Source organism: Danio rerio, chromosome 25, assembly GCF_052040795.2.
Source record: "Danio rerio strain M-AB ecotype USA chromosome 25, GRCz13ab, whole genome shotgun sequence".
In the NCBI taxonomy this organism is placed as follows: domain Eukaryota; kingdom Metazoa; phylum Chordata; class Actinopteri; order Cypriniformes; family Danionidae; genus Danio; species Danio rerio.
The window spans coordinates 5,430,219-5,443,727 of NC_141045.1; the positions used below are offsets into that span (position 1 = coordinate 5,430,219).

Genomic DNA, 13,509 nt, shown 5'->3' on the forward strand with positions numbered 1-13,509 from the left:
TGAGCTGTGTGTGTGTGTGTGTGTGTGTGTGTGTGTGTGTGTGTGTGTGTGTGTGTGTTTGTGGACATGCTCAAGGCCGGTATTGAAAGCAAGCAGTGTGTCAGACCAGATGATGTGTGAGTGTGTGTGTGTGTGTGAATAAGCTCAGTCATCGTGTTTATATTGATTAGTGCATGTTCTGTGCGTGTGTGTGTGTGTGTGTGTGTGTGTGTGTGTGTGTGTGTGTGTGTGTTTATGTCTCACCCGTCTTTAGAGAAATGATGCCTGAAGAAATCATTTGCCGCCAGCTTGATGGCTTTTTCTGGGGTGACAAGAGTCAGGTTCACCGCAGCACCTGAGAGAGGGAAGATGAAGATTTTGGAAATATTTCCTGTTGTGTTCATTTTTAAAAATATCTCTAAATTGTCAATTAACTTAAAAGGGCGGTCCACTACGATATCATATTGGAAACTTTAGTTGAAGGGTAGCTGTGCGAACATAAACAACATCTCTAAATGTAAGACGATCAAAGTTTAATGCAAAGGGAGACATTGGCTTTGAAGACATTGGAGTTAGCTTATCGAATGAAATTTGGGTACTACAAAAAAATACATCCGGGGTAATGAGATCACAAACGCTTCAGGTTACGCCAGGCGGCAACCTCTCGCTCTCCCTCATGAAGCAAATACGCAAGTAACTGAAACTGCAATTCATTGAAATTCCACTAGTCCTGGCTGCATATGGAGCAAATTTCTATTGAGCCCACTGTTAAATACAGCAGAGAGAAAGGTGTGTACAGCCTGGTACATAGAACGATTTTGGTTCATACAGCTAATAATACCCTTCCTGACAACTGTGAGGGGTTGAAATCATCTGTTTCGTTTATATTAAGGTATATTAAGTCTGCATAATTAAGGGCGTGGCCACTTGAGTGACAGCTAGGTTTCGCTGATCGCCGTCACTTCACCTCAGCTGATTCCTGCTGATTAGCTGCTGAACTCGGCATATACGTCATATTTTTATGTTGTTTTATGTGGCTTTACTTAGTGATTAGCTTTTTGGATTTATTTCTTACAATTATTAGATGATATGGCATGCTGTGTGCACATAATTGTGCTCACAAATTATTCACGTGGCCTCCATTTCCCAAGTGAGTTAAATAATATACTTATATACCATCTCTATAAATGTTTTTGTTTTATTTAAGATCATTTATCCTTTATATTTTTCTTTAGAGCTGTAAAGCGCTCCAGAATCTGACAGATTGATTAGCTGTAGGCTCTAGAACACTCGTCTGAAATGTTGTCATACAGTGTTATATGCCTGGATTTCATAAACAGCCTTGCATTTACTAACACAGACTATATTTATAGTGGCTCAGTGTATTATAAAAGGGTTTTTAAAATCTAAACACTTGATATAAACTATTGATATAGTGTACAACCAAGGACATGTGGTCAGAACACAAACGAGTTGCAGGTAATGAAGTATAAAGCATTTCTACCAAAGTAAAACCAGTCTAAGCAAAATGCTAACAGGCGACTGTAGCTCCGCTCACGCTCCACCTCATTGCCCTTGTTTGGTATCCCCTGGTCAATGCGATGACGAGCAAACAAAATAGCGACGGTTGGCCACGTCTACTGGTAGCTTGTTTTGGGTTCTTCAAAAACCTATGGTGACGTCATGGATACTACGTCCATATCTTTTACAGTCTATGGATTACGCGCATATACACCTCGCAGTGAAGGGGCGTGGCCAGATGCGCTATAATGCTATAGCAGAGATAGCTAAAATGGCATCCAAACTCTGTTATTTCCACAGAGCTTCTTCTGTTTCTGTATTTGGGCTTTCATAGGACACGACACAAAGAGAGGAGTGCTTACAATTTAATTTAACTTACAATAGCATTTGACAACGGACAGCTTCCAGAATCTCTCCCAGTTCAGTGCTGGATTCAGCTAAAAACTCCTTAAAGAAGGAGCAGCTCTAATCATAATAGACGAAGCTGTGGATTGTGAGCCACAACCTGTAGGTATCTTTATTTTTTAAAACTGATCTATTACATGCACAGCGTCTAGCGTTAATGGTATGATGTAAACAAGGATGTAAACAATGGGAAATGCTGTTTGGCACCACTAACGATTTAGCTACACATTCTTATTTATCAGTCAAACCTCTGTAAACACCCACAATCTCCACCAGGGCTGCAGTGTCTCTCTATGCGGCCGCTTTCTGTGCTTTCTACATCTCAAATAACTGGATATGTGAACGTTTCATGTTACTTACACATGCTTATAACCCCAATATATATGAAAGACACTTGTCAGATTTTATTTTAGAGAGCAGAAATGAGGTTAATGCTTTTCATTTTCTGGTTGATTCAGTCTCAAACTGATACGGCTAACAGCTACTCTGACTGACAGTATCCGCTTGTTAAGTGTGACGTCACACGAAGCGGCTTCCGAGTCCAAACTGAATTGGGAGACTCAACAAATGGTAATAATAAACGATTACAAAGCAATGTAATACTTTCGAAAATCACAATCAAAATATTATATATCCATGCCTAATATCTGATGGCCAGAAAGTGATTCATTTTTTATAAACTGTTAAAATTTTGGTATTTGCGATGCAGCAAGTCCAGGGACTGTTGTGTACACCATGATTTTTTATAAAATTCACTTTAATGTGTGATATGGCTAAAAAGTGGCTGTAAACGAACATTTTCTCAATTCAAATGAGTAGCGGCTTGGACCTGTAAACAGTATTTCATACGTCACAAATCACAGCACATTATGTTAGCTAACCATTTAGAGCCTCATGAATGCGGACCTTTAGGAGGAACTAGGAAATATGACAACAGATTTCATGTTAGCTGAGTAGCTGTATAAAATCAAAGTAAGATATATGAAAAAGATCATGTGATTTTCTACAAATGAATCATGAGCACACATTGCTTAGCATCTTCTAAACACAACCAAGCCTTAAAAATACACTTCGGACCACCCCTTTAAAAGTGAAGTGTATTTTTGTTCAGCGTTTGACATAATCTCAACTGAAACATAGAGAGGGCGGGACATGGAGTAGCTCCTCCCCTTTTTATAAAACCATGCCGATAGGATTTCGTTTTTTATTACAGCTCTACTACTAGAGTGGTTGAGCTTAAGCGCATTTATCAATAGCATCTTGAGGGGGCCGAGCATGTCAGACACTAGAAAGCATTTCAATCAGAAGATTTGATGAGAAAGTCTGAGGCAATGTCAAAAAATTTTTTAATCCAAATAATTATATGTGTTTATATCCGCTTGATGCAGATTTTGTCTCAGTTAACTACTTTAATAGTTTAATACTAACATAGTGATACTAGTATCTACAAATGTTACATCTGAAAACGTAGCCCAATATACATTTCTGGAGAGCGCCAAATACGTCCCTGGAGCTACGTTTTTGTTTTCGTGAATCCACCAGAGGCCGCTGTGTACGCTTTTTCAGATCTCAAAATTCTCTCGCGAATGCCATTTACATCTGCTAGTCTCGCGTAAATCCACCAGAAGCCACTGTCGACTGACTGACCGATCGACTCACCCACCCTTCTCCTTCCTTTATCCTAACCTATAGTGTTTTCAAAAGCACAGATTGAGCCGCCCACCCACTTCCTTAAACCCAACCAATAGTGTTTTTAAAAGCACCGATTGACCCACCCACTCAATCAAACACTGTCGTCACGGTCAACTCTGCATCTCAAGTCCGCCGACGTACGCGGTGAGCCTCTGGATAAACAGTGGTAACAGTGGGAAATCCATCCATACAGAGGTAAGCGGCCAGCTGGTAAGCGCAAAAAGTAATGGCGTCATACCACTCTGTAGCATTCGTTTTAAAAATGAAATGCAGCCATACATACTTCTGGATACATCATTTGTGATTTCCAGAAATGTATATAGGGCTACGTTTTCAGAATTAACCTATGTTGGATCTTACGGGCACTTTAACACATGCACTTACCTCTATACATGCCAAAGTATCCCTCTGACCGTATGGTCTTAATAAGGCAGTCTGACCTGCAGAACGCAACACATATAATGTACATGTGAATCAGTGGAACTGAATCTCTCTCTGTGATTCGAATCGTGTGTTTGAACACTCACATGCTGGTGTAGAGGCGGGATCCATTCTGCTGGTTCTGAAGGCGAGTCTTGGCCAGATCAATGGGGAACACACACGTAACGCCGATCAGTCCGGCAACACCGCCGTTTATTAGCTTGGCAGGCAAACTGAAGCAAAAATTTAAAGAGACAAACACAAGAAGATCAGCATTCCTGGATTTTGAGTGCAATTTGGTTTGGGGCGGTTGCTAAGGAGTTCCTATTCTGTCTGTAAGATGGCTACGAGTTTATTTAGTTGCCAGGGCATTAGTATGCAGTTGCTGTGGTGTGGTGCTTGCATACCTTACACTAGCTATGATTCTATCCAAAAATGTTAATTAGATTTATGCGTAAAACTGAGGTATTGAAGAAAGCATTTGCGAATAAAGCAGTGTTTACATTCAAAGAGTCAAAGAAAAAAAAAAAAAAAAAAAATATATATATATATATATATATATATATATATATATATTAGGGATGTAATATTACCGCAATATTAATTTTTTTCAATATTACCGTAGTCGCATGACTCGGTAAAACTATAGGTCTTCTGAGAAAATTTGCTCAGGCGAATGAAGCGAACGGGAGGTACCGGAAACTACAATTCCCATCAGCCCAGGCTTGGCCATAATCCCTTGCGGTCTGTTGTCGCTACAGATCCAGTAATGCGGAAATGGAGTGTGCTGCTAGAAGCGGGGATGAAAAAGCGCTGGAAAACCCTAAAGCGGGTGTTGTCGCCGCGTGCGTACTGAATAGTGGTGTTGTCGCGTGCGTACTGAATATCGGTGTTGTCGCGCGAGTTCTTATCAGCTGTGTTGTCGCGCGCGTACTGTAAAGCGGGGACGGAGGGTATGTCGCGTCGCGGGGGCACTTTTGATCATTTTGGAAGGGAACTTTCTATCCAAGACTAAAAAGGGCATGTGCACTGCATAGGTTGAGCCCTGTGTGTGCACGTGCCTGCAAGTTGGGGAATACGTCCCCCAATACGATAGTAATCAGTCATGGGGACTGCAGAAACACAGCACACTGTTCAGATTGATGCAGACATGAGATCTCTATCTCACTCATGGTTTGTCCTCTCAAGTGGGGAAAAGACATTGCACAACGTTACCCACTGCTGTCAACCTGGGCCAAGTCATATCTCCCTTGTCCCAGAAACCTCAGTCCCAAATGAGAGGGTTTTTTCTGTTGCAGGGGACATTGTAAATACCCAGAGATACCAGCTTTTACCAGATGATATTTATATGGTAATTTTCCTTTAAACCCATCTCTATCTAAGTGAGTGAGTGATTAAATGTTGAATGTGATGAGTTTTCAACACTACTAAATTGAAACTTAATTTTTTTACATGGTTTAATATTTTTTTGTTATTAAAATTGAAGTTCCTGTTTCAAAGCTTACAGATAGATGACTAATTTGTATGTCATTGACACTTTTGCCACTTTTTTGGAGTATTTTCATAAGTTTTGTTTTTTCCTGTAAATGATTCAATAAATACCGTACCGTGAGATTCATACCGAGGTATTACCGTACCGTGAAATTCTGATACCGTTACATCCCTAATATATATATGGAATTTGCTGCGGTAGGAGAAGCTACTTTGGGCCTTTTTTTCTTACTGTACATAATAAATGATTGCGCCTCAGAAGACATCCGACATACGAATCGCATACGAATCGTCTTATAAACGAGAGTATTTTTGATCAATATTTGAGCATGTAGTAGGCTAGATTAACATGTGAAACGTGACGTATTAATCTAATCAATTATGTCTCCAAGTATTTGGCATTGTTATGAACACAAACTTTATAGTCTTAAAAAGAACTGTACATTTTTTTAATAATAACTATTCATGGTGTTCTCCACCATAGCAATATTGTGAATGATTATCACGATTTATTACAATGCTGTCTGGAATACTCGATTGTGATTGGTCAGTCGTGACATTATAAGGTTTGCTTTTCTGAGATAACAACCGATAAATAACACTGGCTCATTCGAGAACTTCACCTTGACATCAGTGAATACATTCACATCCATTTACATTTACATTCATTGGTATCTGCTCATTTTTGACTGTTTGACGCCATCTTGTGTCTGAATAATGCGCAGGTTAGTGTATACTCCATCAGCTGTTTTCGTTTCTGCCATTTTTTTTTACAGTTTGGCGCCATCTTGTGTCTGAATAATGTGCAAATTAGTGTATACTCTATCAGCTGGTTTCGTTTTTTTAGCTTTGTTTTTGACTGTTTGGCGCCATCTTTCGTCTGGATAATGCGCAGGTTAGTGTATACTCCATCAGCTGTTTTGGTTTCTCTCAGCTTTATGTTTTTGACTGTTTGGTGCCATCTTGTGTCTGAATGATGCGCAGGTTAGTGTATACTCCATCAGCTGTTTTGGTTTCTGTCAGCGTTGCATTTTTGACTGTTTGGTGCCATCTTGTGTCTGAATGATGCGCAGGTTAGTGTATACTCCATCAGCTGTTTTAGTTTCTGTCAGCTTTGCGCTTTTGACTGTTTGGTGTCATCTTGTATCTGAATAATCCGTGAATAGAGTATACTCCATCAGCTGTTTTTGTTTCTGTCAGATTTCCTTTTTTGACTGTTTGGCGCCATCTTGTGTCTGAATAATGCACAGGTTAGTGTATACTCCATCAGCTGTTTTTGTTTCTGACAGCTTTGCGATTTTGCCTGTTTGGCGCCATCTTGTCAGTTTTAGACAACAGTGCTCCGCTTTGCGTCGGGCTGCCAATAAACCTGTCGGGATTTATTCTGCGATAACAACCACCTGGATGTACTTTATCTCTAACATATTGAATACATCAGCATAAGTCTAGTGATTTCTGACTTTTAAAACTCACCTGATCTGTTTGTCAGCCATTTATCTGGGTCCCTGTACTTCTTCAGTGTGTGTGTGTGTTTGTGTTTGTGTATGTGTGTGTGTTTAAGGCGATGGTCTTTGCAGGCTTCTCCAAGACTTTTTGGTTTTGTGATCTCAGTGCATTCACGTTCCTCTGGCAGATATCTGAAACATACACACACACACACACACACACACACACACAGAGAGGGTGATTGAGAGTGTGTTTGTAATACAGGTGTCATCTCTCGCTGTTTGACTCCAGAAATTCTTCCCACTGGACTCATCCGTCTGTCTTATTTTTATTCTCATCACACTTTGGTGAATGCAGAAGTTTAAAATAGTTCTGAGTTCAAGAGTCTTGTTGTATTTTGGGGTAAAATTGGGAACAGGTCTATTTTTAAGTCATGAAACAGCATATCTTTCCGTAATGTGAAAAATTGGCGACTGAAACAGGATTTCGACAGAATTAATAAATGTAGGGCAGGGCTTGAGTTGATGCACTGGGTATTAATTGGACGGTGATAAATGATTACTAAATAAAATGAGTAAAAGTTAGTGTGTTTTCAGTGTGAAGGCCCTGATGTACTTCAAATGAATGGAGTAACAGTTAACCACTGCTGTTCAGGTTATTCAAGCTTCGAAAAGAATTTGGCTGTAATCAAATCAGGGAATTCAATTAAGAGTATGAGTACAACTATTTGTTTTATTTAGAACATTTACATGTATTTGACCCCAATAGCAGCAGTAAAAATAGGCAACAGGGTTAATGGAGTTAATTCTGTTTCCATCCAGACTCAAGTCAAAATTTAATTACAAATAAAACTAACATCGTGATATGGCTCAGTGCAATCAAAATCCAAATGCTGTAAATGATATTAATAGTAATATAATTTCATATTAATTATTCATTCATTTTCCTTCAGCTCAGTCACTAATTTATTTAGGATCGCCACAGCGAAATGAACCGCCAACTATTCTGGCATATGTTTTACACAGCGGATGCCCTTCCAGCCACAACCCAGAACTGGAAAATAGTTTTATATTATTTATTAATATAAAATTTTGACTTACAGTTAAAGTCAGAATTATTAGCCCCCCTGAATTATTAGCACCTCTGTTTATTTGTTTCCCCAGTTTCGGTTTAACGAAGAGAAGATTTGTTCAACACATTTCTAAACATTATAGTTTTAATAACTCATTTTTAATAACTGATTTATTTTATGTTTGCCATGATGACAGTAATTAATATTTGACTAGATATTTTTCAAGACACTTCTATACAGCTTAAAGTGACATTTAAAGGCTTAACTAGGTTAATTAGGGTAACTAGGCAGGTTAGGGTAATTCTATCATGTTAGGGTAGACTATTTAAATATATATAGCTTAAAGGGGCTAATAATTTTGACTTTAAAATAGTTAAAAAAAAAAAAAAAACTTCTTTCATTCTAGCCGAATAAAAAAAACTTAAACTTTCAATCTAGCAGAAATAAAACAAATAAGACTTTCTCCAGAAGAAAAAAATATTATCAGACATACCGTGACGATTTCCTTGCTCTGTTAAACATCATTTAGGAAATATTTTAAAAAGAAAAAAAATTCAAAGGGGGGCTAATAGATCTGACTTCAACTGTATATGGAAAAACACACACAAAAACATTGTCTCAAAGCTTTTTTACTCCAATAAAGGAAACTGTTAAATTGTTTCACCCAAACACTGAGTCAAACTTGGACAAACCAAACAGGTCAAAAAAAGTCTAAATTTATATATATAAAAATAATAAAAAAGCAGGTTTGTTCTGCTTTCATTCATTCATTCATTCATTTTCTTGCCGGCTTAGTCCCTTTATTAATCCGGGGTCACCACAGCGGAATGAACCGCCAACTTATCCAGCACATTTTTACGCAGCGGATGCCCTTCCAGCCACAACCCATCTCTGGGAACCCAACATGGGGCTCTGTTCTGCTTTTGTAAATCTATTGTATTGTCATGTATTTGTGTGCTTCTTTGTCCTGTGATGTTGCTGTTAAAGTGATTTGAGAAAGCAACTTTTAAAGGCACTGTACAAAATACAAATCATATATTATTACTATTAATATTATTTAAAAGTGATCAAATATGGCCGTATGCATGTTTTTTGATACTGCTCTTGATAAAAATCACATCAGTGATCTTCCTGGTGGGTGCTTGCTTAACTATAATAACACTGTTTACGTTACTGAAACATACTTTTAATGCTGTTCAAATGTAAACCTATTTGGAGCATGACCTCAAACCCAAACCAGTTCTCTACAACCATGACTTGATGTACAGTATACAAGTGTTGATGGTCATGCAAAGTGAGAGGGAAAGGGCGCATGAGTTGTGTGTGTGTGTATGTGTGTGTGTGTTTCCTGCTAATCATATGTGGAATTTGAACGTCTTGAAGACAGTCAGTCTTTCTCCCTCGCCCTCGTACCTCCCCTCCGTCTAGCCAATCGCCCCTTTTTCCCCTCCCTCTCTTCCTCTCGCTCTCCACTGATGCATTTCCTGATTTCTGCTGACTGGACTGGACTCTACCTTCAATTCTGCATTTTCTCTGACTGGTTTCCTCTTTTTTTTGTCTTCACTCAGTGCATTCGTGAGAGATATAAATCTTGTTAGATCAGCACTAAAGGGACATTTGGCTCAAAAAGGAATATTTACTCACTATTTTATTGTTGAACGCAAAAGAAGATATTCGGAAGAATGTTGGAAGCTTGTAAACATTGATAGGAAACAGAAATAAGATGGAAGTCAATGGCTGCCTCTTTCCGACATTCTTCAAAATATCTTCTTTCGTGTTCAACAGAATAAAGATCTTATTTTTGATCTCTTTAATAAACACAGAACGGTTTGGAAAACTTCCTGTCCTTATATTTCCATCCGTCTCTCCATTCAAAGGAATATCAGGGTTGTTTTGACTGGCACACTAGTTTCTGATATCAGAAAACTGTAAATCGCAGATATTTAACGTCTTTCACGTGACTTCCAGGAGACACGAAGGTCAAGTAAAGATAAAATATTGAATGTTAGAAACTTAATTCACCCAATATACTTGCCCTCAAGTGGTTCCAAACTAGGCCTGTCATGCTAATCAATATTTCAAGAGTTCACACTTAACTGATGATTGATTATAAGCAAGTTTGGCATGCTGTCCCGGGAGAGAGCCCTGAGCTCGAAGGTTCTTGAGCCCTGGGCTCCCTCTCGTTTGGAGGTAGAGAGGGGAGCCTCGAGCTCAGGTAGATCTCGACAACTCCCCTTTTTATAATAGCTAAAGATTAAGATTGAAGGCTATTAAAAGATATGCTGCATTATTAGATTACCTGTATTGAAGTTTAGATTTAACGATTAACTTGTTGTACATGTTTTTTGAATGTGGGAGGAAACCGGAGAAGCCGGGGAAAACCCACGCAAGCACGGGAAGAACATGCAAACTACACACAGAAACGACCATCGGCCTGTTAAGGAACTAGAACCGGTGACGTTCTTGCTGTGAGGCGACAGTGCTAGTCACTGAGCCACCGTGCTGCCCTATGGAGGAAAAGGTGAAAAGGTAGGGGTGGGAGGGGGGATTCTTCAAATCGAAGATGACTGTAGTGAGAAAACCCTGGCTCTTTATAGTGGTTAGGAATGGCCTGATTGGTGGATCAAGCATGCTAATGCAGAACCAGCCGTGTTCAATCATAATCACGTGCTCCTCTCGAAATTAGTTTATGAATAAACTTCACATCGACATCAATATATCGCATCGGCTGCGTAAAAACGTGCTTAATAAGTTGGCGGTTCATTCTACTGTGGCGACCCTGGATAAATAAAGGAAATAAGCTGAAAAGAAAATCAATGAATGAAAAAGAGGATATTTCGAAAAATGGTGAAAACCTGTAACCATTGACTTCCATAGTAGGGAAAACTACTACGATGAAAGTCAATGGTTACAGGTTTCCAGCTTTCTTCAAAATACATTACTTCAAGAGTTCACACTTAGCTGATGATTAATAATAATGAGAGCCCTTAGCTCATAAGACTCTCGAGCCTGGGGCTCCCTCCCGTTTGCAAGGCGAGAGGGGAGTTTTAGCTTAGGTAAATCTCGAGAACTCCCCTGATGTAGTAGCTAATAAACAGATAGTGATTGCTCTGAAGAGATAACTACTAGGTGCATGTCTATGGTGCTAATTTGAAGTAGTCAATTAATTTAAGTTGCATGTTTTTGGACGGTGGGTGGGAGGAAACCGGGGAACCTGGGGGAAACCCACTAGAGCACGGGGAGATTGTGTAAACTCTGCACAGAAACGTCGGCTGGCTTGGTAAGGACTAGAACCAGTGACGTTCTAGCTGAGAGGCAACAGTGCTAACCACTGGGCCACCGTGCCAGGAGTAGGGGTGGAAGGGGGGATTCTTCAAAACAAAGGTGGCTGTTATATGGAACTTAGAGTATTTATAGTGGCTTAGGAATCGTCTGATTGGTGAATCATGAATTTAATAATGCGGGACCGGTTGCAAGCTATCATAGGCACATGACCCTCTCCAAATTAGTTTATAAAGGCATCCACTGCGTAAAACATATGTTGGATAAGTTGGTGGTTCATTCCACTGTGGTGACACCTGATTAATAAAGGGAAAAGAAAATGAAAAGAAAATGAATGATTGTTTTCAAAAATCGTACACTTTGAAACACGTTTCAAAGGTTTGCATCTGCAGGTCCCCAAAACGCCATTGTCAGGTAAATGAAACGCATAAAAACATTTCTATTTGAAAACACTGAGGGGTAAATGCAACCCTAAAACTGCTGCATTTTAACTAACTGAAATATAATCTTAGTAACAGAGATTTCGGTTGCCAGACGAAAAAATAACAACGTCAAGAATTAAACCTAAAGTTTAGAAAAGTCCCAGATAACTCAAAACAGCCACTGGTTACAAGTGTTTTTTTTAATAATACTTTGAATTAGTTTTCATTTCTATATTTGCTTTTTTTCACAGTTTTCCTGTAGCTTTTAAAGTGTTTATATATAACACTTCTCTATAGTTTTTACATTTATTTCTAATTAGATGTATCAAAATAAATTGAAATCAGCACTATCTACTTTCAAATTAGCTGAATGAACTGTATATGTATGTATTTTCCACAGCCACAGCATGTGTTGCAGCAATTTTTTAAAAAGTTTGATGAAAACATACATGAGAGTGACATACGAGCGATGAAAGTTTACTCTGAGAGTCCTTCATGACTGATCAGCTTTCAGTCTCAGTGCACAGAGGAACAGAAGAAGCTGAGAATGCTGTTTTTGTGTCAGCAGTGGTTTGATCTTGTGACTGTCAGACGAATCTATCAGTCTGTTGCTCTTTTAAAACCAGCAGAAACCAATGGAACGCTCCAAACTACTCCCGCGTACCTAGAGCTGACTAACCAACAATTGACCGGTCTAAACACCAGTCTAAACACAGTGTCACCGCTGGCTAGCTTTGTTTAGCACTGCGCATCGATGCATTTGCTCTTCAGTGTTTGAACTTTCAGCAGTGGAAATTAAACCACACTGAACTGAACTAAACTGAACTCTGAAAACTGGACTGACAGTTTTAATTTACTATAATCTTCTGACACAGTCTACATTGTAAAAGTGCTATAGAAATAAAGATGCATAGATATGTACACTACATATCGCATAGGGACCCTGAGCATGCGTCAATAGCGCCGCCACATTGGTACAGTGCTCACAGGACAAATGTCATTCAACTGCACTAGACAAGACAGTGTTATTACGTGAAGATGCAGGACTTTAGCACTGTCTACGGGTGTAGTAACGAGCAAACAAAGAAAACAAAGCACAAAGGCAGAACATTTCATAGGTAAGATTAAGTTTTTTTGCGTTTTTGTATGTTCTGAATTTTTGTGCTGAACAGGTCACGTTATTGATGATTATATAGTCGCTTACTGCATTCACCATAAGGCAAAGCAGCTCCACCTCGCACTAAATACTCAGCTTATGCTAGTTTTGTTGAATAAAATCAGCAAACAATGCAAAAGAAATATGACAACGAGATGCTGCGCTGCCAGAAACTTGTATTATTGTCGACTAGTGAACGAGTCGTTCATAACGGAGATTGATTCACAAACGAATCGCTCCCTCCATCATTATGAGAAGTGAAAGCAGGAGAGGAGGTGTGTTTCAGGACACGGATTAGATCAAATTTAACAGGAAGGGTGGATAGTACATTTCCATACACACAAACACAAGCTTTTTGTCAGGAATGCCCGTGCGATCACTGATTCATCAATTTAGAAAAGTGATGTAAAATTATAATTTTCGTAATTAGAAAAAAAAATGACATACTAACATCCAGGAAAACTCCCGATCATAGATATATGTGTATATGTGTATACCTCTGGCTCTGGATGGCCACAGTCCTCCACTGTACCTTGGTCCCGCATTCATTTTAAAAGAGCGCTACCCTGTAGCAAGATGGCGGCTCTATTGACGCATTCCTTCCAATAGACAACAACAGGGTA

General features: G+C 39.1%; 1 protein-coding gene across 2 annotated transcripts in view; it reads right to left on the reverse strand.

Moving 5' to 3' along the window:
- Positions 1 to 13,509, reverse strand: part of slc25a22a (solute carrier family 25 member 22a) — a 44,900-nt gene that overhangs the window by 17,660 nt on the left and 13,731 nt on the right. For both annotated transcript variants that reach the window (XR_015526048.1, XM_087311602.1), the window contains exons 2-5: positions 6,982 to 7,145; positions 4,125 to 4,250; positions 3,982 to 4,037; positions 244 to 334 (exon numbers count right to left, since the gene is read on the reverse strand). Coding sequence is in view for 1 of the 2 variants with exons in the window: in XM_087311602.1 (XP_087167728.1) it covers positions 244 to 334; positions 3,982 to 4,037; positions 4,125 to 4,250; positions 6,982 to 7,001 (293 nt within the window). In the remaining variant the exon portion in view is untranslated. The remainder of the gene's footprint in view (positions 1 to 243; positions 335 to 3,981; positions 4,038 to 4,124; positions 4,251 to 6,981; positions 7,146 to 13,509) is intronic.